General features: G+C 42.8%; 1 protein-coding gene across 1 annotated transcript in view; it reads right to left on the reverse strand.

Moving 5' to 3' along the window:
- Window positions 1–1,092: 1,092 nt before the first annotated feature.
- The window catches only part of dntt (deoxynucleotidyltransferase, terminal), an 81,121-nt gene continuing 60,135 nt past the window's right edge, over window positions 1,093–22,078 (reverse strand). Inside the window, exon 11 of the mRNA XM_086045154.1 lies at window positions 1,093–1,470. Within this exon, the coding sequence (XP_085901280.1) occupies window positions 1,384–1,470 (87 nt within the window). The 3' untranslated portion in view covers window positions 1,093–1,383. The remainder of the gene's footprint in view (window positions 1,471–22,078) is intronic.

Below are 22,078 nucleotides of genomic sequence, written 5' to 3' on the forward strand. Positions count from 1 at the left end.
CAATATTGGCTGTCTGGAAGTCACTAAACATAGAGCTTTCCAGAGACTTGTGAATGTCATTGAAATTTGTAAATCAAACAATCGATCAATCACAATTTTAAACTCTACAAGACCTTACATTTTGAATGAGATGTTTCCAGAAAGCTATTAAATACAGAGATGACAACATCCCATTTTGACATTTGACGTTTGGTCAGGAACATTTTGATTTTGTCAAGAACATTTGTGTCTCAGCCAAAGCAATCAATCTAGTAATCTATGAACCAATTAAATTATGCATTCATCTTCCACATCTTGGACAGTGGGTGTTTTTGATAAGTTTCTGCATAATGCCACACACTCTACTTTAAAGAGAGGAATGTTAAATTTAAGACATTTGAATGATTAAAACGTTTTAAAAGTAACTACTTCATTTACACCATCAAAGCATAGCTGAAAGGATGATTGAAGATGCCTTGGTCAAGATGTATTGAGTCACCGGAATCTAATCCAGTGACCTTCCGTCACAGGTTACATTCTCAAATATTGCTTAGAATCTTAGAACATTTTTACACTGCAGGTCACTTCAATGCAGGCAACTTGCAACACAAAGCTATAGTATGTAATAGATAGATAGACAGATAGACAGATAGATAGATAGATAATTAATAAAGAAGAACATTACAGAAATAATTATCTTAACAAAAGCAGAAAACACTGTTGCATTCAATATCCAATGTGGTTAATAAGTTCGACCACCTCACATGTACAGTACGTTCGTTCTGGATTACCACTGTAGCCGATTGACACTAATTTTGGTCTAACGTGTGATTGAGATGTTTCACTGGCTTAGGAGAGAAGGAAGTCTTTGGATAATCGAATGCCAGCTAAATGATCTGCAGTGGACGCAGACTGAATTGGAGGCTAAATGGCTACATAGAAGGCTCTTTATCTGAAGCTCATTACCCGCCACTCAATTCCCACAAGACCTTCTTCTGCTTCACGCTGAGCACTTTCCTGCCGAGAGAGTGATTGCAACATTTTTCTCGACAAGCCCTCGCCCCTCTTTTTCATTGTTTCCTGTCTCCCCCAACCTCACTTTCTCTTTCTGCCTACTCCCTCCCTCTGTGCTTCTTTCGGTCTCCCTCGAAGGCATGCAAACGCCTTTGTATTGTATGTGTCATTACAACACTAAGACAAGCAAACGTTGAATGAATGGGAGTGTTTACTCGCTTCCTGGTGAAAGTGAATGAACAACATTATGAATCATACACAAGCATTTAAACCAAAAAACAACTAATAGGATCATCAATAAACTACTGTATAACAATCAAAAGTGAGACATGAAAGCAGATGGGACAAACTGCGACGTCGAGTGTCACAGATCCAAGGAGGAGTGGATGCCTACGCATTTCTCTGCCAAGGCTCAATGTACTCAAGACCCAGATGAGCAAAAATGTCCTCTTCGCTCCTAGCTGTCAGGAACTCACTCTACCAAGGAGAGAAACAATTACAAAGTCAGTGGCATGGCCAGAAATGCATAGGAATTTGTGAAACCAGATACCCACAAACATATGCTGTACCAGCTGGATTCAAAACAAAGCAGGAAATAATGTTTGTCAAATGCATTTGGCCACATGCAGAAAATAAAACAAAAATCATGATGGCTCTACATTTTTTTTGCATTACCACATAATACATAGGTTTTCTCCGGGTACTCCAACATCCTTCCACATCTCAAAAATATGCATGGTAGGTTAATTGGACACTCTAAATTGCCCCTAGGTGTGATTGTGAGTGTGAATGTTAATGTTTGTTCATTTGTGTGTGCCCTGCGATTGGCTGGCAACAAATTCAGGGTGTCCCCCGCCTAATGCCCGAAGACAGCTGGGATAGGCTACAGCACGCCCGTGACCCTTGTGAGGATAAGTGGTTTGGATGATGGATGGATAAGAAATATTTTATTTTGAAAAGTAACCGGATTCTCTCTGTTACATCTGTCTATGACGGTCTTCTGACGCATGTCAGGACTTGTCCATGTAATGCTAATACTGCACTAAACCCACAGGCAGGCGGGAAACGTTTCTTTACAACAGGGAAAAGGCCCAGTGATGAGACAAGAAAGGCGAAAGGTGCATTTCACAGACAAAAGCAGAACACCTATTTAAAATATGGATTTACAGCGACAGGTTTTAATCACATACGAAGCCCACTCTGCACAATACGCGATGAGCGGATCTTGATTTCGCGTTATGGTTAGTTATTCCTGGACTTTGTATTAGTACTGTGGTGCCTTGTTATGTTGGCACATTTCAGTAGGACACCGCTAATATCAGGGTTTTCACGTGTCCCGTAAAACCTGGAGAATAACTGACCAATTTTTTTTTGTGGAAAAGGAGAAGAAAGTAAAATGTCCTGGAATGTCCTGAGTTGTCCCGGAAATTGTTTTTGCTCCCTCTGATTCTCTATACCTTTTTGTTGAACGCAAACAGGTTCAACAGACATGTCCTGTATGTCTGTTTACCGCTGCCTCAAATGCGCAACATTGACCTGTGCTTTTCTTCTTCATCTCTGCTTCTACCTGGCACAGCATCCTATGTGATGCTGCCAACCAATCAAATTGCATGTTCCCTTAGAACAGTTCTGCTGCCTATTGTTCCTATATAACTTTGTTGCACAAACTTTTCAGATGCAAGCAAAGATGTATTTTCTCGAAAGGAGCGCCAGACTTGGCGACTTTCATTTCATTAGTGTAGCTGTTGCGCTGTATATCGAATGTGAGGTTTTTCTCCCATTCTGTGTCTCCTCTATTGAGTGACAGAGATCTGTAGTGGGCGTGCCAACACTTTTGTACTCTGAGATTAAATACATGTCTGGTTTCAGTAGAGCCACAGAGAACATGACGGCGGCTTTGAGATAGCAACGGGTAACAGGTAGTCTTACTGGGTTACATTTCACTCAGTATTTCATACTTGCTCCATTGTCCAACAGCAAAAACAGGAGATATGTGAGTGAGAGAAACGTTAAGGATTCAGCTCTAATGAAATACAGTGTACTGTATGTGCCCGGACTGAAGCATCTGTATTCCATCTCGATTTGCTTAGCAATGTAGGTGATTTAGATTATACATCCAAGAGAGATCTTATATTAGTGTTGTGACATTTGCAAACCCTTTGAACGTCTCTTTGTTAGTGAATGATGAGATTCGATTTGCATTTGCAGGAGGCCGTTTGGTTCTTTGAGCCAATTTGGTATGGTATTTAGTAACATTGGAGCAATCTGGTTAAAAAAATCTATATATATGAGGTACAATTGTACAATATAACACTTTTGGGGGTGGGATTTATTAGTGTACGTTGCGATAACTGACAATTGATCATTGATTCTACTATACTTTAACATATGAAATAGTGGTAAAATTCCAGAAAAGTCCTGGAAAATAATTTCAAGAAAAGAGTTTGAACCCTGAAAATAGTTAAATAAAAATGTGTCTTCACGTTTATTGTTATATCTACAACACCCCAGTTTTTGTGTTGCTTGCATGCACACTTCACATTCTGTGCTGTCTGCTACATGTTGGAGTGTTAGTGACCATATTATAACGTTTTTTGTTTTTTACCCGGATTCACGTTTGTTGTACCATTTTATTTACCAGATCATCATGAAGCTCTGCAGAAGCCTGATAGCGATCCTGATCATTTGAATCAGGTGTGTTTGAGGAGGGGACCATCTAAAAGATGCAGGATAATGGCCCTCAAGGACCAGAGTTGCCCAACCCTGCTTTGAAAGTTCCATTACATTTAACAGCATTCTTTCTTAGTTCACAGAAAGCCCTTTTCGAGTCCTGTTGAGCATTCAAAGCAATGTCCATAAAAGCATGGTTAGATGACTTGCGTGTGGAAGCCCTGACCGTAAACCCATCAATCTTATTTGTAATGATCTCCATAGCATATGGGAAATATCAGTTATATATACAGTATTTATTCACCTAGTTTTTGTTTTGTATTTCGTGTGTGTTGTGTCATAATCGCTGCATGTCACAAGTACATGTCCCACTTAGACCATTAAGCTCATTCACACCTTGCATACTTTCCTTCTCCTCACACTTTGTTGTAAATACTTGTGCTACTGCAGATGAGATGAAAACACGACTAGGTTATTAACAGCTGGCTGTCTACCAATGCCATGTGATGAGGGGTTATGTCTCTATAGTGCTGACGAGCTCTGACTCACCTTGGGAGCGGGACTGCCTGTGGAGAGAGAATGAGCTGTGATTTTGACACATCCTGCCTTCAAGTGCTAAACTGGACCTGACATGTGCAGAAAGGATGTGAGGAAAAGCCAAAAGAACGGGAAGCAAAGCTGTCAGCTGAAGGCAGGCATAAAGCAACTGGGAACAACAAGTTGTCAGCCAAAAGAGAATTGCAAGTCCACCCTCCTAGCTTGTTACAGATAATGCAAAGGACAGGTTGGCCATGAGGCAAAGAGGTGTGATTACAAACAGGTACAGTGAAGCTCTCGAGTACCTCCTGTTCATATATACATATATTCAAGGTTTTTTCCTCCTGACTTATCGCAAGCTCAAAAAGAAATATATATATATATATGTATATATACACGGCGGCACGGTGGTCGACTGGTTAGCACGTCAGCCTCACAGTTCAGAGGTCGTGAGTTCGATCCCTGCTCCAACTCCCTGTGTGAAGTTTGCATGTTCTCCCCGTGCCTGCGTGAGTTTTCTCCGGGTACTCCGGTTTCCTCATGCATGGTAAGTTGATTGGACACTGTAAATTGCCCCTGGCAATTAGGTGTGATTGTGAGTGTGGATGTTTGTTTGTCTCTGTGTGCCCTGCGATTGGCTGGCAACCAATAGAGGGGGTCCTCCGCCTACTCCCCGAAGACAGCTGGGATAGGCTCCAGCACGCCTGCGACCCTTGTTAGGATAAGCAGTATAGATAAGGGATGGATGGATATATATACACACACACACATATATATATATATATATATATATATATATATATATATATATATATATATATATATATATATATATATATATATATATATATATATATATATATATATATATATATATATATACACACACACACACACACACACACACACCCACACACACACACCGAAAAATTCGGGTCTGATCAAAAGCCAGAGAAAAGAAATGTGTCTTCAACTGGGTTTAGGGAGGGCAAGTTCAGGAGCAGAGATAAGACGTGAAGTGGAGGACCATGTGAGAATTGTTGGTCTGATGAATGGAAAATGAAAAAAACACCCTGACAGCAGAGTGATATGCCTTCTTTGTTAGAAGGACGGACGGGCGGCACGGTGGTTGACTGGTTAGCATGTCCGTCTCAGAGTTCAGAGGTCATGGGTTCGATTCTGGCTGCGGTCTTCCTGTGTGGAGTTTGCATGTTCTCCCCGTGCCTACATGGGTTTTCTCAGGGTACTCCAGATTCCTCCCACATTCCCAAAACATGCATGGTTGGTTAATTGAACACTCTAAATTGCCCCGAGGTGTGATTGTGAGTGTGTATGTTTGTTTTTCTCTGTGTGCGCTGCGATTGGCTGGCAACCAGTTCAGGGTGTACCCCGCCTACTGCCTGAAGACAGCTGGGATAGGCTCCAGCAACCCCGCGACCCTCGTTAGGATTAAGTGGTATCGATAATGGAGGGATGGATGGATGGATGTAAGAAGGATTTTGCTTACGAAAGAAGCAGTTCAAGCCTAAAGCAAAGTAACCATCCGCCACAGCTAATGATAGCAACGAAAACGCTAATGCAGCGAGCCATTGCAACGTTATTTGCCAAACTAAACTCGAGAACAGCCCGCATATGAGCAAGTTTGCGACCAACGGGCTGACGAAATGTCCTTGCCAAGTGAATAGCAATGAACTGTCGGCCGATCAACATAGTTAAAGACAAGGGATTTAACTGAGGTGTTTCAAACAGCGTCCAATGACCCATCATACAAAACACAGTGCAGGTGATGACTATAATCAGCAAGATGTATGACGGTGAAAAGAAAAACAAGCTTGATGTTACGGTGGTGTATTCGGACAAATTACCGCAGATCACTGGATCTCAACTCGCAACCACGGTTATTGGGGGGTGACTGGACACTATTGATGGTGAGTGGAACTTCAAATCATTTTGCACTGATTGTTGTGAAAACAGAAACCAGGACTTGGCTGGTAAATGTGAAAAACAGTTCCTCAAGGTGACAAATGACTGGGTAATTAAAAAAAAAAGATATACACCATAAATACAGATACATGCATACAGACGACGGGGGGCTTTGGGGCTTTTCTCAGCGATTTTTAAGTGAGATTAACAAAGATTAATTATATCAATTAATTACAGATCATAATTAATTAATCCCTCAATGTTTTTAATCCATTGACAGCCCTAACAAACAGACGAGACACTGGACAAGACACAAGGTGTATAGAGGTAGCTGACTGGGTAACACTAAGGACCGGGTAAACGAGCACAGGTGGACAAAACCTACTCGATTTGGGCTAAGACAGCAAACAAACAGGCGACAAAAACAATGAACCAACAAAGACTGAAGGAAAGAAAGGAACTACATAGAAACTGATGAAACGAGGAACACCTGGACAAGACACCAAGTGTTAGAGGGAGCTGATTGAGTAACTCAGGTGTCTGGTAACTGCAAGTGTCTGGTAAATGCGCACAGGTGGACACAGGTGGACACAATAACCTAAAGGGACAGACACATATTAAAGAATCACGAGGAAAACAAAATCAACAATAGAACGCAGAAGGCCAGAACCAGTCCGGTGGGTGTCCAGGAGGCCAGACGAGAGGGTCTTGGTAGGACCAGTCTGGTGGGCGACCCAGAGGCCGGACGAGAGGTTCTTGGCGGGGCCAATCCAGTGGCCGTCCCGAAGGCCAGACAAGAGGATCTTGAAGGGGTCAGTCAGGTGGGTCACCCGGAGGCCAGATGAGAGATTGTTGTCGGAGCCAATCTGGTGGACGTGGTGAAGGCCAGAAGAGAGGTTCTTGACGGGGCCAGTCCGAGGGCCACACAGGGCGTACGAGCAGCCTCAGGCCTTGCGCCACCCTAGCAAATCGGAGGGAGGCCACAGAACTTGTGCCGCCGTAGCAGAGTTCAAGTGCAGCTGCAGAGCTTGCACCGCCGTAGCAGAATCCGAAGGAGGCCGCAGAGCTTGCACCACCATAGTAGAGTCAGAGGGCAGCCGAAGGCCTTGCACCGACGTAGCAGAATCGGAGGGAAGCCGCAGAGCTTGCGCCGCCGGGGCAGAGTCAGAGGACAGCCGAAGGCCTTGCGCCGCCAGAGCAGGGTTGAAGCCTGGTGGTGCAGAGGAGCCGGGACGGGGGCCTGCATTTGCTGAGGCGCCGGGAAGGGATCCTGGCACTGCCGAGGAGCCGGCATGGGAGTCTGCAGTTGCCAAGGCACCAGGAAGGGGGCCTGGCACTGCCAAGGCACAAGGACGGAGTTCTGCCATTGCTGAGGAGCTGGCACGCGGGCCTGCAGCTGCTGAGGATGGGACCTTGCCTCATCAGACTGCCACCACAGAGGTTGGGAAGCACAAGAGACATGAGGGGTTGGGAGTACAGATAGTGAGAAAGGTAAACTAGAAGAAATGGGATGAACGTGACTAGGTGAGGTAAGTACGCAGTAACGAGGTGCAGAAAAAGACGGGGGATGACACATTCACAGCACAAGCAGACACTGTCAAATAAAGTAAAAGAACAGACAGAGTGTGGTGATTGATGAAATAAACACAATATGGGACAATCATTCAGCCGCTGGAGTCTGTCAGGACTCGCCAAAGGTATATAACACAACCTCTTTCCTTTAGCGACCAGGCGACCTAAAAAAGTAGCATGCTTGGAGAATATGAATTGAGATTTAACAGCCAACAAAACCACAGGTCACCAGATTGACTAGCGATGATCAAACTTTTTTTTATGTCGGCGGACGAGAAGCCCCTCCTCCGTTCCGCTCAACGAAACCCTGTTATATTCACCTCAGTGAACCAACACTGCGTGCTCCCATCAGTCGTCATATAATATTTAATATTACATTATGAAGTTCTGGAGGTAACGTATGGCTCTACACTGTGCTCTATATCTATAACATGTTTTGCTGTAAATGCCACGTTTTTACTGACACACCTCTCTTACTACTCACGCATCAGGTCCCTCAAAAGAATGAATGTTTTAAATGGTTTAAATAATTAATGAAAAAAGCAGAAACATTATATATGTTGAACAATAAAATTTTTGTATGTGTTTGTGAATGTATTTTGTACTGGAAAAATGTCCAGAGAGTAATACATCTGAGGAGGGCATAGGGGTTGAATCCATTTTAAAAAATAGCTTTGTGTCCTATTCCAGCCATTGATGCTTAGTTATGAAAAATACCATTTAGATTTTAATTTGCATAATTCACATTGAACCCCTTCCACATGGACATTGGATTCCTCCAAGGGTGCCACCCTGAAAATATGAAAATGAAAAAAAATGAAAAAAGCTTGGACCCCTCCCCCCTCCAGGTGCCAGGCCAGATAATTGATTTTTGGGTATTTTCCGATTATTCTCTGATTTTTTTTCCCCCCCACATTTCCCCCCATATTTCATAGAGAACATATAATGATTTATATATGCATTTTATATTTATATGTTTATCAGCATTTTCTGAAAAGTAATTTGTGTTTGTAGATTTGTTTTGTTGTTGTTTTGCAGACCCCCTGAGATAGCCATGGCCCCGCCAAGGTTAAAAGTCTAGCTCCGCCACTAAATTGTCACTGGTTCTGTCTGCTATCTTCATGGACCAAATGTGAATTTAATGTGTAAAAAAAACTCCAGTTTGGTGGCCTGAGGATCTAATTTCTGAAATTTGCCAGTTACGTGGCCCTAATAATTTGCTAGGTTGGTTCACAGATGAGTGTGAAGCTCTGGGGATGAGGAGCAGCACCTCCATATCCAAGTAAAGGGTAGCTTGGAGCCTCTGGGTTGAAGTCCTACCTCAAAAGGAGAAGTATGTCTGGCTTTATTCCCAAATGGCAGGAAATGGAACGCAAATCGACAGACGTCTTTTGTAGGAGGGAGAGCGTGCGGACCTAAAAGACAAAGCTCTTAATTTTCTGGTCACTATTGACCTGCCTTCAGCTAAGGTCACAAGTTTCACTAGAGTTAACTGAAGAACAAGATTGTGGATACATGAGTTAAAAATCAGTTTCCTCTCAAGAGTGGCTAGGCCCAGCCCTATAGATTCTGCAGAGTGATGAGCTAGCACATATACTATGGATGCATCTTCTCTGGTATTGTAAAATGTCACACTGTTTCTTTGAGAATTGATGTAGACTTGATAACCACTCATCATTAAGATGTGCATCTGCCAACAATGCATTTAAAATGGGAATAAAGCAACACCCTATGTGATACAGTAACCTGCAACTAAAATTCTGAGTCAAAGATTAGACTTAATCCATTTCTGTGTTTGTCACAAAATATTTGTCTGAGACTTGCGAAACCCTAAGATTTGATAATTGACAGTAATTACAAATTCAACAATCTTAAACACAAGTATTAGAATCAAATTATTGGTAAATGCAGAATAAAATGTTGTAGTTGCCAATTACACAGTGTATGAACGTTTACCCTGTGATTCTGACTCTGACCAATGGCCATTTATAATTAGAGGTGGACAGACCCATAGACGGATACTATATTTTTCCATTTCTTATAAAATGCCCAGCTCTGCCCATTGTATTATATTGTGTATGAATTGTGCTACATAAATAAAGCTGTCTTGCCATGTTTTTTATTGATTGTGATGCTATTTGAAGAAATGAATCGCTAGTCTATTCAATACTCTGCTGTTCCACAATAAAAAAAATAAACATGTAACACAATATTAAGTGTGAGAACGATGTGACTTGTCTGTCATCTTACGTTTATTGACATATTTTATCCGTAATCAAGAATAGCAGTAATTCTTCCTATCCCTACCATCGACTGCATTGTTCCACACGCAATACGACACAAAGTATCAAAACTGTTATTTTAAATATGTTTCCCGCTTGCATTTCTGGTTCTACTTTGTCCTAAATCAAGATGAGACATCCAGACAGGATCTTTCAGTACTTTGCAAGGTTGTGTGTGATGTCTGAAGGTGTGATTGCATTGATGAAAAATGTATCACTTGAAATCAAAGGGTGTTACTGTACTTCTATAGTGATCTGACTTTCCGTGTTTCCGGTCCTGTCAGCCTTAGATGATTTTTTTGTTTTGTTTTATATTTTTGGGCAGCAGTAAAAGTTATGTCCATAATGAGAAAAATAAGACTTCAGCTGTAATATAAATCCATTATCCTAAAAGCGCTGCCTCTCCAAACCGCTTGCTACTCTGTCAGTTGATAAATATTTGCTTTTTATATGCTTATCTCAATTCATCATGCACACAAAATATTTAGAGGAATAACTTTTGGTTGTTTGTTTTCAGAAAAAAAAAAACAGTTGTGGAGTGGAACATTTATAATGCAGTGAAATCATCTTGAGGCACATTAAGCGGCACACACATCCTTTAGTGTTTGCCTTGCTTATAACCTCAGGCCCATTTATTGGTCTGACAACTCAAATCAAATAACAGGCAGACATATCATTGTAATTTATGGTGCGGCACGTTATACAATACTGAACTCGTAGGTGATAACAGGCTGAAGCTGTATGGAGGAGTGGAAGAAAAATTGGGGGAAAAAAACATGGCTGATGTGATTTGCAGTAAATCCACTTCTACTACAATGCATGGCGGGGCCTATTGTTCAGAGGAAAGACAGGACAATTGAGGGCATCCAGCTATAGGGGAAAACAGATGAGATTTTCAATATTTCGAATTGAGCCATTCTCGCGACTCAGGACTAAAGTCTTTCCTTTGGTGCACTATTCACGTTCAGAAATCCTCACATCACCTTTGCAAGCTGCTTATTTATTTACTTAGCATAACTGTGTGACCATGAGTCTTATTTATCTCAGACTTGTTTTTACATAGGAAAACTGTCCTTGACAATGCAAAAATGTTGTTTACTGCTTTTGGTGCATTTAAGGGAGGGTTAAAAACAGAGCAGATGTTAATTTTAAAGAATCTGGTGATATTGAGGTGATATTGGGTTACCTGCGCTGGAATGGTGCTCAGCCGAGCAAAGACCTCCGTTCAGGTCAATTTATTTCCCATCAGTACCAAATTTCACACTACTACCTGTATATGGTTTATACATTGTTTCGTAAAAAAGGTGACAAATTTGAAAAATGTATGTTTGTGGAAATGCTGTAAAGCAGTAAGCAACATCATAGCCTCTTTAGCCAAGGAAATAGCAGTTACAAAGTATTTTCGCCTGATAAAGAAAATCTCACATTCTCTCTCTCACATTGCCATGGTGACTGTGAATACTTTGTCAGTTGTAAAAACATGTTGCACTTTCAGATCCCATGACAATGTGCATTGTAATATGCAGTAATCTAGTTCCAGAGTATCCATCCATCCATTATCTATACCGCTTATCCTCAGAAGAGTCGCGAGTGCGCTGGAGCCTATCCCAGCTGTCATCGTGCAGTAGGCGGGGTACACCCTGAACTGGTTGCCAGCCAGTCGCGACTTCTGACATGTTTTCGTGTTGGTTTGCAGATCATACTTTGGGTGTTTGTACGATCGTCGTAAATTACTGCTTTTCCACGAACTGTATGGTCAAACATCCTTGCATTTGAACACAGCCATTCAATTCGATTCAGTTTGCAATTCAGTATTGCAATGCACTCATAATTTAATATTTTTTTTACTGACCCTAATGTAGGGTATAGCACAAGTTCTGAGACCGTGGAAGTAGTTGACACCCACAGAGTAAACTGAGTTTACGAAACGCTAGACTATTTTATTTTTGTAGGTCCTAAAACTGCACGTCTGCATCACCTTGAATCACATATTAAACAGTAATTACTACTTGCTACAAAGCAAATTATCTTTGAAATTGTAAGGCATCTATTTCTCCCCGTTTTCATGTTGGTTATGCCTCTAAATGTAGTCTTCGCAGGCAAAACACAAATCTGACACTGAGTTTATCCACCTTATTCCTACGCCCCATGAGCCTTTGCGTGAATTAGATGCGCGATTTCAAGTTAGAACCGAAACTGGTGTTTTGCTGACATGGAAACTGCGCGATTCCACTTTCTTTCGAAAGGTACAGACTTTAAAATGTGGGAACATCAGCAGGAATCAGGATTGAACTGTTTTCTCTTCTAAGCTGCAACAAGTGTGTTGGATCTTAGAAAAGAAAACAGTTCAATCCTGAGACCTGCTAATGTAGCAGAGTAGGAGGATGACATAAAAATTAGGCCAGTGACAAGGTAGAGTCACATGTTTAACTACTTTCTGAACTCTGTCACATCAGATGTGAGGTAATGAGCAATCTCAAAAGCTCTGAGCCTCTGACAGTCTCTGACAGTCAACTGTCAAAAGCTCTGAGGCTCTGAGTAATACATTTGGTCGCGTTTTGTTAAAAGTGGTTGTTATTTAGCTTCAAACGTAGGAGCCAGCCAAACCTAAAATGTCTCACTGCATGGGAACCACACGAATGGGACGTCAATCCATGTCATCAAAATTGCAATCAATCTGTCATGGTCTGTGTTTTGAGTTTGGTTTTTGACTGTAGTTTAATGTTTTCCCTTGTGTTCCTTTGTCTGTTTCTTGTTAAGTTATTGAGTCCCCCTGTGCTTGTCATCCCGGTCCCTTGTGTTAGCCAACCAGCTTCCTCCTATCCTCTGTGTCTTGTCCAGGTGTGCCTCGTTTTAAATTAAATACATTGCTCACCATTTTGCCTCCTGCGTTTGGGTCCGTCCTCCATGATACCATGACAGAACGAACCAACCCCAATATGGACCCAGCAGGACAGGCATCACCACCTACCTTTTGCTTTCATGATGAGATGCTGGTCCTTAACACTGTGACCATTGCATCCATGAAGGAGCATTTTTGGACACTTGAACACAACTTAATGTCTGCAAGATAGTCTCCCCTCCTCCAGCCACAGCCGTCACCCGAGCCTGTTCCCATCCTGGCGGCGCGAGCCCCGCAGCCTCCACCTGAGCCTGTTTCCGTTCGGGCGGCGCGAGCCCTGCTCCCGCCACCTGGACCTAGTCCCGTTCCGGTGGCGCGAGCCTTGCGGCCGCCACCCAACCTCTTTCCCTTTTTGGTGATGCAAGCCGCGCTGTCGCCACTGAAGCCTGTTCCCGTTCCGGCGGCACGAGTGCCACAGCCATCACCGAAGCCTGTTCCCGTTCTGGTGGCGTGAGCCCCGCGGGCTCCACCCGAGCCTGTTCCCGTTCTGGTGGTGCAAGCCCCGTGACCTCCACCTGAGCCTGTTCACGTTCCGGCAGCGCGAGACCCGCCTTCTGTTCCTGTTCCGGTGGCGCCCAGCCTGCGGACGCTTTCTGTTCCTGTTCCGGCTGTGCCCAGCCTGAGGTCGCTTTCAGTTCCTGTTCCGGCCGCGCCCGGCCTGCGGCCGCTTTCAGTTCCTGTTCCGGCGGTGCCCGGCCTGCGGGCGCCCTCCGTTCCTGTCCCGGCGGCGCCCGACCTGCGGCCGCCCTCTGTTCTGGCGACACCAGCGCAGCGTCCGCCTTCCAGTCCCGTCGTGGTGGCGAGATCCCTGCTGCCGCCTTCCAGTCCCGTCGTGGTGGCGCCAGCGCAGCGGCCACTTTCCAGTCCCGTCGTGGCGGCAAGTGCCCTGCTGTCGCTTTTCAGGCCTCCAGGACGACCGCCTGATTGGCCCCTTCAGGTTCCGCTCTTCGGGCCTCCGGGGCGACCGCCTGACGGCCTTTGTTTCGTGGGCTGTGATACCACCTCATGACCCACCCTGTCTTTTGGGGACTTTTTTTTTATATTTTGAATTTCATGAGTATAACGCCTACCTCTCCTGAGGCGCTCACAACATCTTACTGGCAAAAAGGCGTACTGTCTATAAAATCCAAAATATTGCAACAATCAGTTCTAATAAACAGAGGTTGATGAATACTAAAGTGCTATGTATTCCACATACATAAAAAGCATACCTGATGTTCTTGTGACACTTGGCACGGGTCGAAATTATCTCTAGTGGTTGTTTGCAATGCAAACTTATAAGCACAAAGTTCAAAGCACTTCAAAGCAGTGTTGCAGCGCAGTGCTCTTTGTCCACAACGTGAAAGGAGCAGAGCTGGGCAGTCCGTCCCGGGGCCGGTCGGACCCTACGGCCCGGCCGGATGCCCATTTTTGGGGCAGTGGGGTAGGGGGGTGACAAATTTAAAAAAATGGCTGGACTAAGCATGGCCGGCAGTGGATTTTAGTCCAGCCCACTAATCGGCCCTCATGCGTGTGACGTGTGTCGCGAGGCGGCCAAATTTCATCTCAGCCTACTCTGTGAAAGGCTTCTATTTAGGCTTCTTTCAAAACAAATTGTGTCCGGGAGGAAAATCAAGCTGCGCGCAGCACTCAAGTATGACACTGACACATCATGCAATTCCCTACTTCCGGAAATACGCCGTAGCAAACCTGCTGTGTAGTGGTTTGCTGGCATGCTTTTATTTTGATGGCAGAGAAGTGTGAAGGAGGGGAGTGTGGAAAATAGGTCACTTGTTGCTTGCAGATTTGTCTGTTGGACCCAAATAATTATATAATACAACAAAACCAACCCCATGGCTCGCAATGGAAGTAAGTATACGCAGCTGGGTTGTTGTGTCTTTCACAACTTAATAACTTGGAGAAGTCTCGTAGCTCAGCTTCTTTTTATTGTGTAAACGGCATTCATTGACAGACGAGTTGAATCACTGATAACACTTGAAATTATATCATGCCACGCACGTCGCGGTGCACTGAGGAAACACAGGGCGAATAACTACGCCTGGAAAAGTAGGTCCATACACTACATAGGTAAGTACGTGAGCAAGTGCCGCGTTTGAAGCGTGTCCGCAGCGGGTTTGAATAGTAAGTTAGTCAGCTAATTGTCTTTAAATAAACCTCTTCTGTTAGCATCTCTCCCGCGGGGGCATCGTGCACATTTTTTTTTGGGGGGGGGTGCGTAGGTCAGAACAGAGTCAGGGGCCGACACTGTTTACGAATATGGCCGTGGGGTCGCGGCCGGAAGGGTACCCATGTCAAGGGTGGAGGGTCGCGGCCGGACGGGCAAAAAAGAGTCAAGTGCCCAGCTCTGGAAAGAAGCAAATGCTCCGTGAAACAAACCCCTTGTAGCAAATAGCAAAACCGGAAGTGTCTTACAGGAAGTTGAACTGAAATTTCAGAAAAACTGAAATGTTGATCTCTTGTCTCATACCTCTCATTTGATGTCAAATCCAAATGTTTTCAATGTACACCATGAAGAAATTGGCCTTACTTTTCCAATACTTTTATAGGGGAGTGCACATGTAGTCCTTGCTGCTGCTTTAGCAACAAGCATTAGCAACCCATCAACATTCCACAAGGTTGAATACTTTTTCTCAGATGAAAAATCTGGGGATTAAAAGAGGGGAAAAAAAGATGCTATATCTTCTTCTTGGAAATAAAAACTGAAATGTTGATCTCTTGTCTCATACCTCTCATTTGATGTCAAATCCAAATGTTTTCAATGTACACCATGAAGAAATTGGCCTTACTTTTCCAATACTTTTATAGGGGAGTGCACATGTAGTCCTTGCTGCTGCTTTAGCAACAAGCATTAGCAACCCATCAACATTCCACGAGATTGAATACTTTTTCTCAGATGAAAAATCTGGGGATTAAAACAAGGAAAAAAAAGGTGCTATATCTTCTTCTTGGAAATAAAAGCTGAAATGTTGATCTCTTGTCTCATATCTCTCATTTGATGTCAAATCCAAAAGTTTTCAATGTACACCATGAAGAAATTGGCCTCACTTTTCCAATACTTTTATAGGGGAGTGCATATGTAGTCCTTGCTGCTGCTTTAGCAACAAGCATTAGCAACCCATCAACATTCCAGAGCAAAATGAAGCACTGTGTGTTACTGTGAGTCAGTGTCCTTGACTTAATAAGCTGCTAATCAGCTACATGTTTCTCTGTCCTCCTCATAATGACGTCCCTCGTGGGTTTGAACACATACGAGTTCCTGCAAAACATCTGCCACTTCTCTGTTACCCATCACACTCTGTGTGCCACCCAGCCCAATGCTTGATGGATGGGGCAGATGGACATGGCTGCCTGCCCGATCCCCGACGGTCTCCACTGACACATCAAAGCACGACAGAAAAGGAGACAGAGGGAAACACTGGAAAGCTGATCAGCGCAAGACTTTGAAATAGTCATTGGTTTATCTGATCCTTGGTATCAATATATCGATATTATATCAAGTATCAATTGGGTATCAACTACACTCATCAAGTATTGATCATAGTACATACAGAAATGCACTTCAAGAGCCCTCTGCTACCGTTTAGAAACTCGCAGCCGGGATTTGACATGAACTTTTGAACATGAACCTAACGTTTTTTCTAAACTGTCTATGCTAGGAAACACAATTGGGCTGTGGCAAAGCAAAACAATTAGTTTCTGCAATTTGGGACAAACTGCAGGGCATTATGTGAATGGTGAAATCAAACAGTGACCTGATTCCCACTGAATGTGTTTTACAATGTCTGCATGCAGTTAAAAGGTGCAGCTTTTTAAACACTAATACACGTCTTCCAGGAGACATTCTCGGGCTATTCTGAACCTTAGAAGTGTAACATCCGCCAAGGACCTGACATTGTCTACAGAAGAAAATGTGTAAATGGTTTGCCTTCGCAGCTCTAATCAAGCCGCTTTCCGGGTGTTATTCTTTTTGGGTTCAGATGTGTCTCTATGCTTCAAGTTAGGAATCACAATAGTTTCATGCAGTGTGGCAGTGATGAGAAACTATTTACTGAGGAGTACTCCAGTTAACATGCTCATGAAGGCTAATTAACTGTACGGTTGCAGCCATTTTTGACCAAAGGATCTATTTTTGTCAATAATTCATATATATAATTTATTTTATTTATTTTTTTCACATGTACGGCACCAAGAGGTGCAATAACCGACTTGCATTGGATTCTACCCTTGGCCTCAATCCAGAGCTGGATCCTGCTTAAAGTAAGCCATTTTAAACTTGTAAACTTTTTGGCATTTTAAGTTGAAGATTAAATAAGTGCATGTGAGGCTTTGTAAAGTTCTTTGGGCTGAATGACATGGACACACTAATAAAGTCTGCATGATAGTGCACAATCTGTTCCGCTATGACGTGTTTATTTTTTGGGGATAGACGGACAGATGGACCGGAGACGTTTACCGACGGAAGCGATAAAGGAACCGCGGTTAAGATAATAGATGGACTGACCGATTACAATTTGGTCTGGCTTGAAAACTAGACGGATAGACGGATGGCGGATGGGTACCCAGGCTGAAGATGGATGGCGATTGATAGACCAGCAAACTTTAATAAAATGCCCAATGCAAATCAGATAATATTTTGTTGTTTATTGCACACCTTCTATTATTCACGCTCATTCTTATTCTTCATTAGTGGGGGATAAGGCACAGTGATTGCTTCAAAAGTAAATTTCTTTGGATGACAGGAGAAAAAAAGTCTGTGAAGGGCAGAGAAAGTGGGATGTGGATAACACACGTATCCTCCTTCAACGATCAGCTTCACATATGCTGTTCTCTTGTCTTCAACTCGGCAGGACCTCAGGTCGAACACCAGAGACAGAAACCAGAAGGGCACATGCACCTCACTAATCACACCAGCAATTAGGAGAAGAGTCATAAAACATGGCTGCTTATAAAACAGCTATATTGGCTTTAATGTTGTTGTTATTATACAACCTTCCCTGGATTTCTAATCAGCCTGTAAAACAGGCAGAAGTCCAGTAAATAATGAATTCCTCATCAGAAACATTGGGGCCCCAATTCAAAATATGCAAATCTTATTGCTATCTGCGCCTGTGGACGAGCAAACATTTGCAAATGAAAATTGTTTAGTGGGTTTGGCTGCCCCGATGTAATGAATGGCCAGCAATAACGATGAGAGAAGTGAAAAAAAGCCTGATGTTTTGAGTTCAATGATTATTGGAACAAAACATTCAACGTTTGTGATGGTTAATAGCATTCTATGGTGTCTGAATTGAACAAGCATTTATTGCTATTTATGCTTGCAAAAAAAGAAAAAGTAACATTTTAATGGTGATACGGTTACACCCAGGGGCAGGCCATAGCAACAAATTGTGGGCCCTCATACTAAAACTTCCTGAACTTCCCCCCCCACACGAAACACAGCCCTGCTGCCAGCCGCCACACACACACTTAAAAAAAACACCAAAAAAAACGTAAAGATATACTTTTTGGTTTGTGTCTTTGGACAAATGTTAAATACATGGATATCTTTTATTGACACAAATATGATGATGAATGTACTCGGAACAGCTACGTCATCATAGATCTTTCTAGGTCCCACGGTTGCCATGCAATGGTGCCTTTGGCCATTCACCTGTGCGAGGAGGAAGTGCTCTTGCATGTTTTGCCTAAAGTAGGTTGTGCATAGACCAGATTTCCCTGGCAATTGTTTGTGACATATATTGTTAACAGTGAATTAATTTTGAAATCAGAAGTCCTCGTGATTTGTGGCGCACAAATATGAAGTATTCAACTACTGTTCACTTTATGTTAAAAAAGAGTTTGAAGAAAAATGCTTGTAATTGTTAATAAAAAATTCAAATGAACAAAATTGAAACAAATAGATTATTAATAAAAATAAAAAAGGGGATAAAAGAATAAATCTTTTTAGCATGAAATATGAAGCCCACTCGATGTTATTTAAAGGCCCACATAAGGTGTTATGGTGCACCGCATCCGGCCCTCGGGCCTTGAGTTTGACACCTGTACACTGGGTAGACATGAAAGTATCACTGAATTAAATGTCCAAATTGTGCCATATGCTACAGTGGCTTTCCTGCCCAAAAATAAATAAATGCAGTATAATACTTAAAAGGTACCAGTAAATAACATATATATATATATATATATATATATAGGGCGGCACGGTGGTCGACTGGTTAACATGTCTGCCTCTGAGGTCGTGGGTTCGATCCCAGCTCCGGCCTCCCTGTGTGGATATTGCCAGAGGTGTGATTGTGAGTGTGGATGTTTGTTTGTCTCTGTGTGACCTGCGATTGGCTGGCAACCAATTCAGGGTGTCCCCCGCCTACTGCCCGAAGACAGTTGGGATAGGCTGAGTTACTAAATAAAAAATAAAATAAAGTACATTACTGTTACTTTTGCGAGGCATCTCATACGTCGCTTCCACCTGAGAAGAAGCCGCTGCCTATCTTATGAAACAAAATCAGCGGGAAGTTTGCGTTTCTCCTGCCAAACTGGCAACAATTTTGTGGTTCACTCACGCTGCAAGATTGTATGGAATATACATAATGTGAAGTATTTCTTAATAAAACGTGTTTTACTCCGAATAACTTTTCACCACAATCCAATTTTGAAAGCCACAAAACAGTGACGTGACGTCTTCAGTCGGCACGTAGACAACCGCAGGGCGAATCTCACAAAGGTAGCGGTAATGTTCGTTATGTAATTTTATTTTTTATTTAGTAAACGCAACAGCCAGGGGGGTGGCAAGCTTAGAAAAGGAATATATTACAGAACTAGTGTAACAAATTGGGTTATCTGTGTTGTGGTCGAATTTATGTTTTGCGGAGTTGTGTTGTTTCCGGGGTTAATGAATGCATCGCGCGGCTCGCTGGATCGGAGGAGATGCAAGCGAGGAGGACGAAGAGGAGAGTCGTTGCACTTTTTTGACTGAACGGTTGTCGTACATTATGAGTCGGCCCACATTAGCCGGTTGGACTAATAAAAACATGAAAAAACCCGTGACTAACCAGAAAAAGAATTGGTCCTAAACATTCCAAAACTTATTTTGAGCCTTGCTTTTTTTGTTGAATACACTGGAGTTATTATTGTGAAGTTCAACCCTCCTTGACTCCTTGACATTGTTTTTTTTTTTTCATAAAATGATCAACGTGGGACATGACTGGTTTGGATTTGTTTACTTCCTGAGTGTTCCTGAAGTGTTCCGGGACACACTTGACCGTGACGCAACTGACAGTGAACTGGCAATTAAGTCGAATTAACAAAATACAGCAACAAAACAAATTAACATGTACCTGGTGTCAAAAGGATATGTATTAGTCGGTACAATTGAGCTCTTATCGACACACTCTAGTAAACAAAATGCTAATTTAACATCAGGGTGAATGAAGAACGCTCTCCAGTTCACCTCAGGCAGTGACACACAGACTAGCAGCATCTGTGACACACTCGCCTATTTATAGCTGCCACTTTCTCCGCAAACTTTATTTTAACTGAATAATTATGATGTTGTTGTTTTTACACTGACAAATTTAAATTAAAGAAAACTTTTCAAAATTTAAAAAAAAAAAAAGAAAGGCTAGGACCTCCCACTGCCAAGCACTGGTAACCCTTCCCAACTTTTCCCCCAACTTCAACACCCCTGGAAACACCCTGAAGAACACCTCTCTTCTCACTTATTGTAATTTAATCTGCCATCATTGACTTATGTTGCTATTACTAAGAAGTAGATTTTTACCAATTAATTTTTCAGTTTCACACAGTCTGCTGTTTGCTGTTGGAATATAACAAATATGTGCAAATGTTGATTATATTGCTTTGAATGTGTTAATTAATCAACTATGTCAGGTAAGATGTTCTTTCTCCAGCTAACAACTAAAGTGTTTAAAGATTGACAATTGAGCTTGCAGTTGTATATTGTCTCTCTTCTTCAGTTGGACCCACACAGAACACCCCTCTAATGATTGCAGAAAATTAACTTTCTCTCTTGCACCAAGGCTCATGAATAATTAACTGGTTTGTTGAGCAGGGAGCAGGCGCTTTCAAGACCATTATGGGTATTCTCTATATGGAGGTTAAAAGAATTCAGGCTGTGAGTTGCAAGCGAGAAAAAACGAAAGCCAACTGATGTGAGCATTTAAGTAAGCTCATTCTGCTCTTAGTGATCTCTGGATGCTGTCATTATAATTAATAAGAGGGAGTAAGGTCAGCAAATGCTCTTCTACTTGTTTTTTTTTTTTTTTTTACAAGAGAAAATATTTCAGTCTGAGATCATTTCAACAAAAACTTAAAGTCCCTCTCATAGCAATTTAATTTAGACCATCTATTTAAGAGTCCCTTTGGAAGAAGCTTTTGTGGGAGGGAATTTGTGTCGAGTATTTGCTCAGTCTCTGTTCCAAATCATCACAATAGTTAGGGACAGTTGCTCATTCTAAGAAGTTATCTCATTTGAAACAATCACTCTGATGTGGTGAGCATGTCAGTAGACAAGTTTTCAAATGGATTCATTTCAAGTGATTAACTTCATTGGAACATTTGGATAAGGGATAATACACAGAGATGGACACTTGACCCTTTTTTACCCTTCCGGCCGCGACCCCCCGGCCATATTCGTAAACATTGTCGGCCCCCGCCCCGAAAGACACAACAACCCAGCTGCGTGTACTTACTTCCATTGCGAGCCATGGGGTTGGTTTTGTCGTATTGTATAATTATTTGGGTCCAACAGACAAGTCTGCAAGCAACAAGTTACCTATTTTCCACACTCCCCTCCTTCACACTTCCCTGCCTTCAAAATAAAAGCATGCCAGCAAACCACCACGCAGCAGGTTTGCTATGGCGTATTTCCGGAAGTAGGGAAGTGCATGATGTGCTAGTGTCATACTTGAGTGCTGCGCGCAGCTCGATTTTCCTCCCGGACACAATTTGTTTTTGAAAGAAGCCTAAAAAGAAGCCTTTCACCGAGTAGGCTGAGATGAAATGTGGCCGCCTCGCGAGCACGTCACACGCATGAGGGCCGATTAGTGGGCCGGACTAAAATCCACTTCCGGCCATGCTTAGTCCAGCCGTTTTTAAAAATGTGTCACCCTCCACCCCTCCGCCCCAAAAATGGGCATCCGGCCGGGCCGGAGGGTCCGACCGGTCCGGCCCAGGGACGGAC

Source organism: Filicampus tigris, chromosome 11, assembly GCF_054856515.1.
Source record: "Filicampus tigris isolate MCC_2025a chromosome 11, RoL_Ftig_1.0, whole genome shotgun sequence".
Taxonomy (NCBI): domain Eukaryota; kingdom Metazoa; phylum Chordata; class Actinopteri; order Syngnathiformes; family Syngnathidae; genus Filicampus; species Filicampus tigris.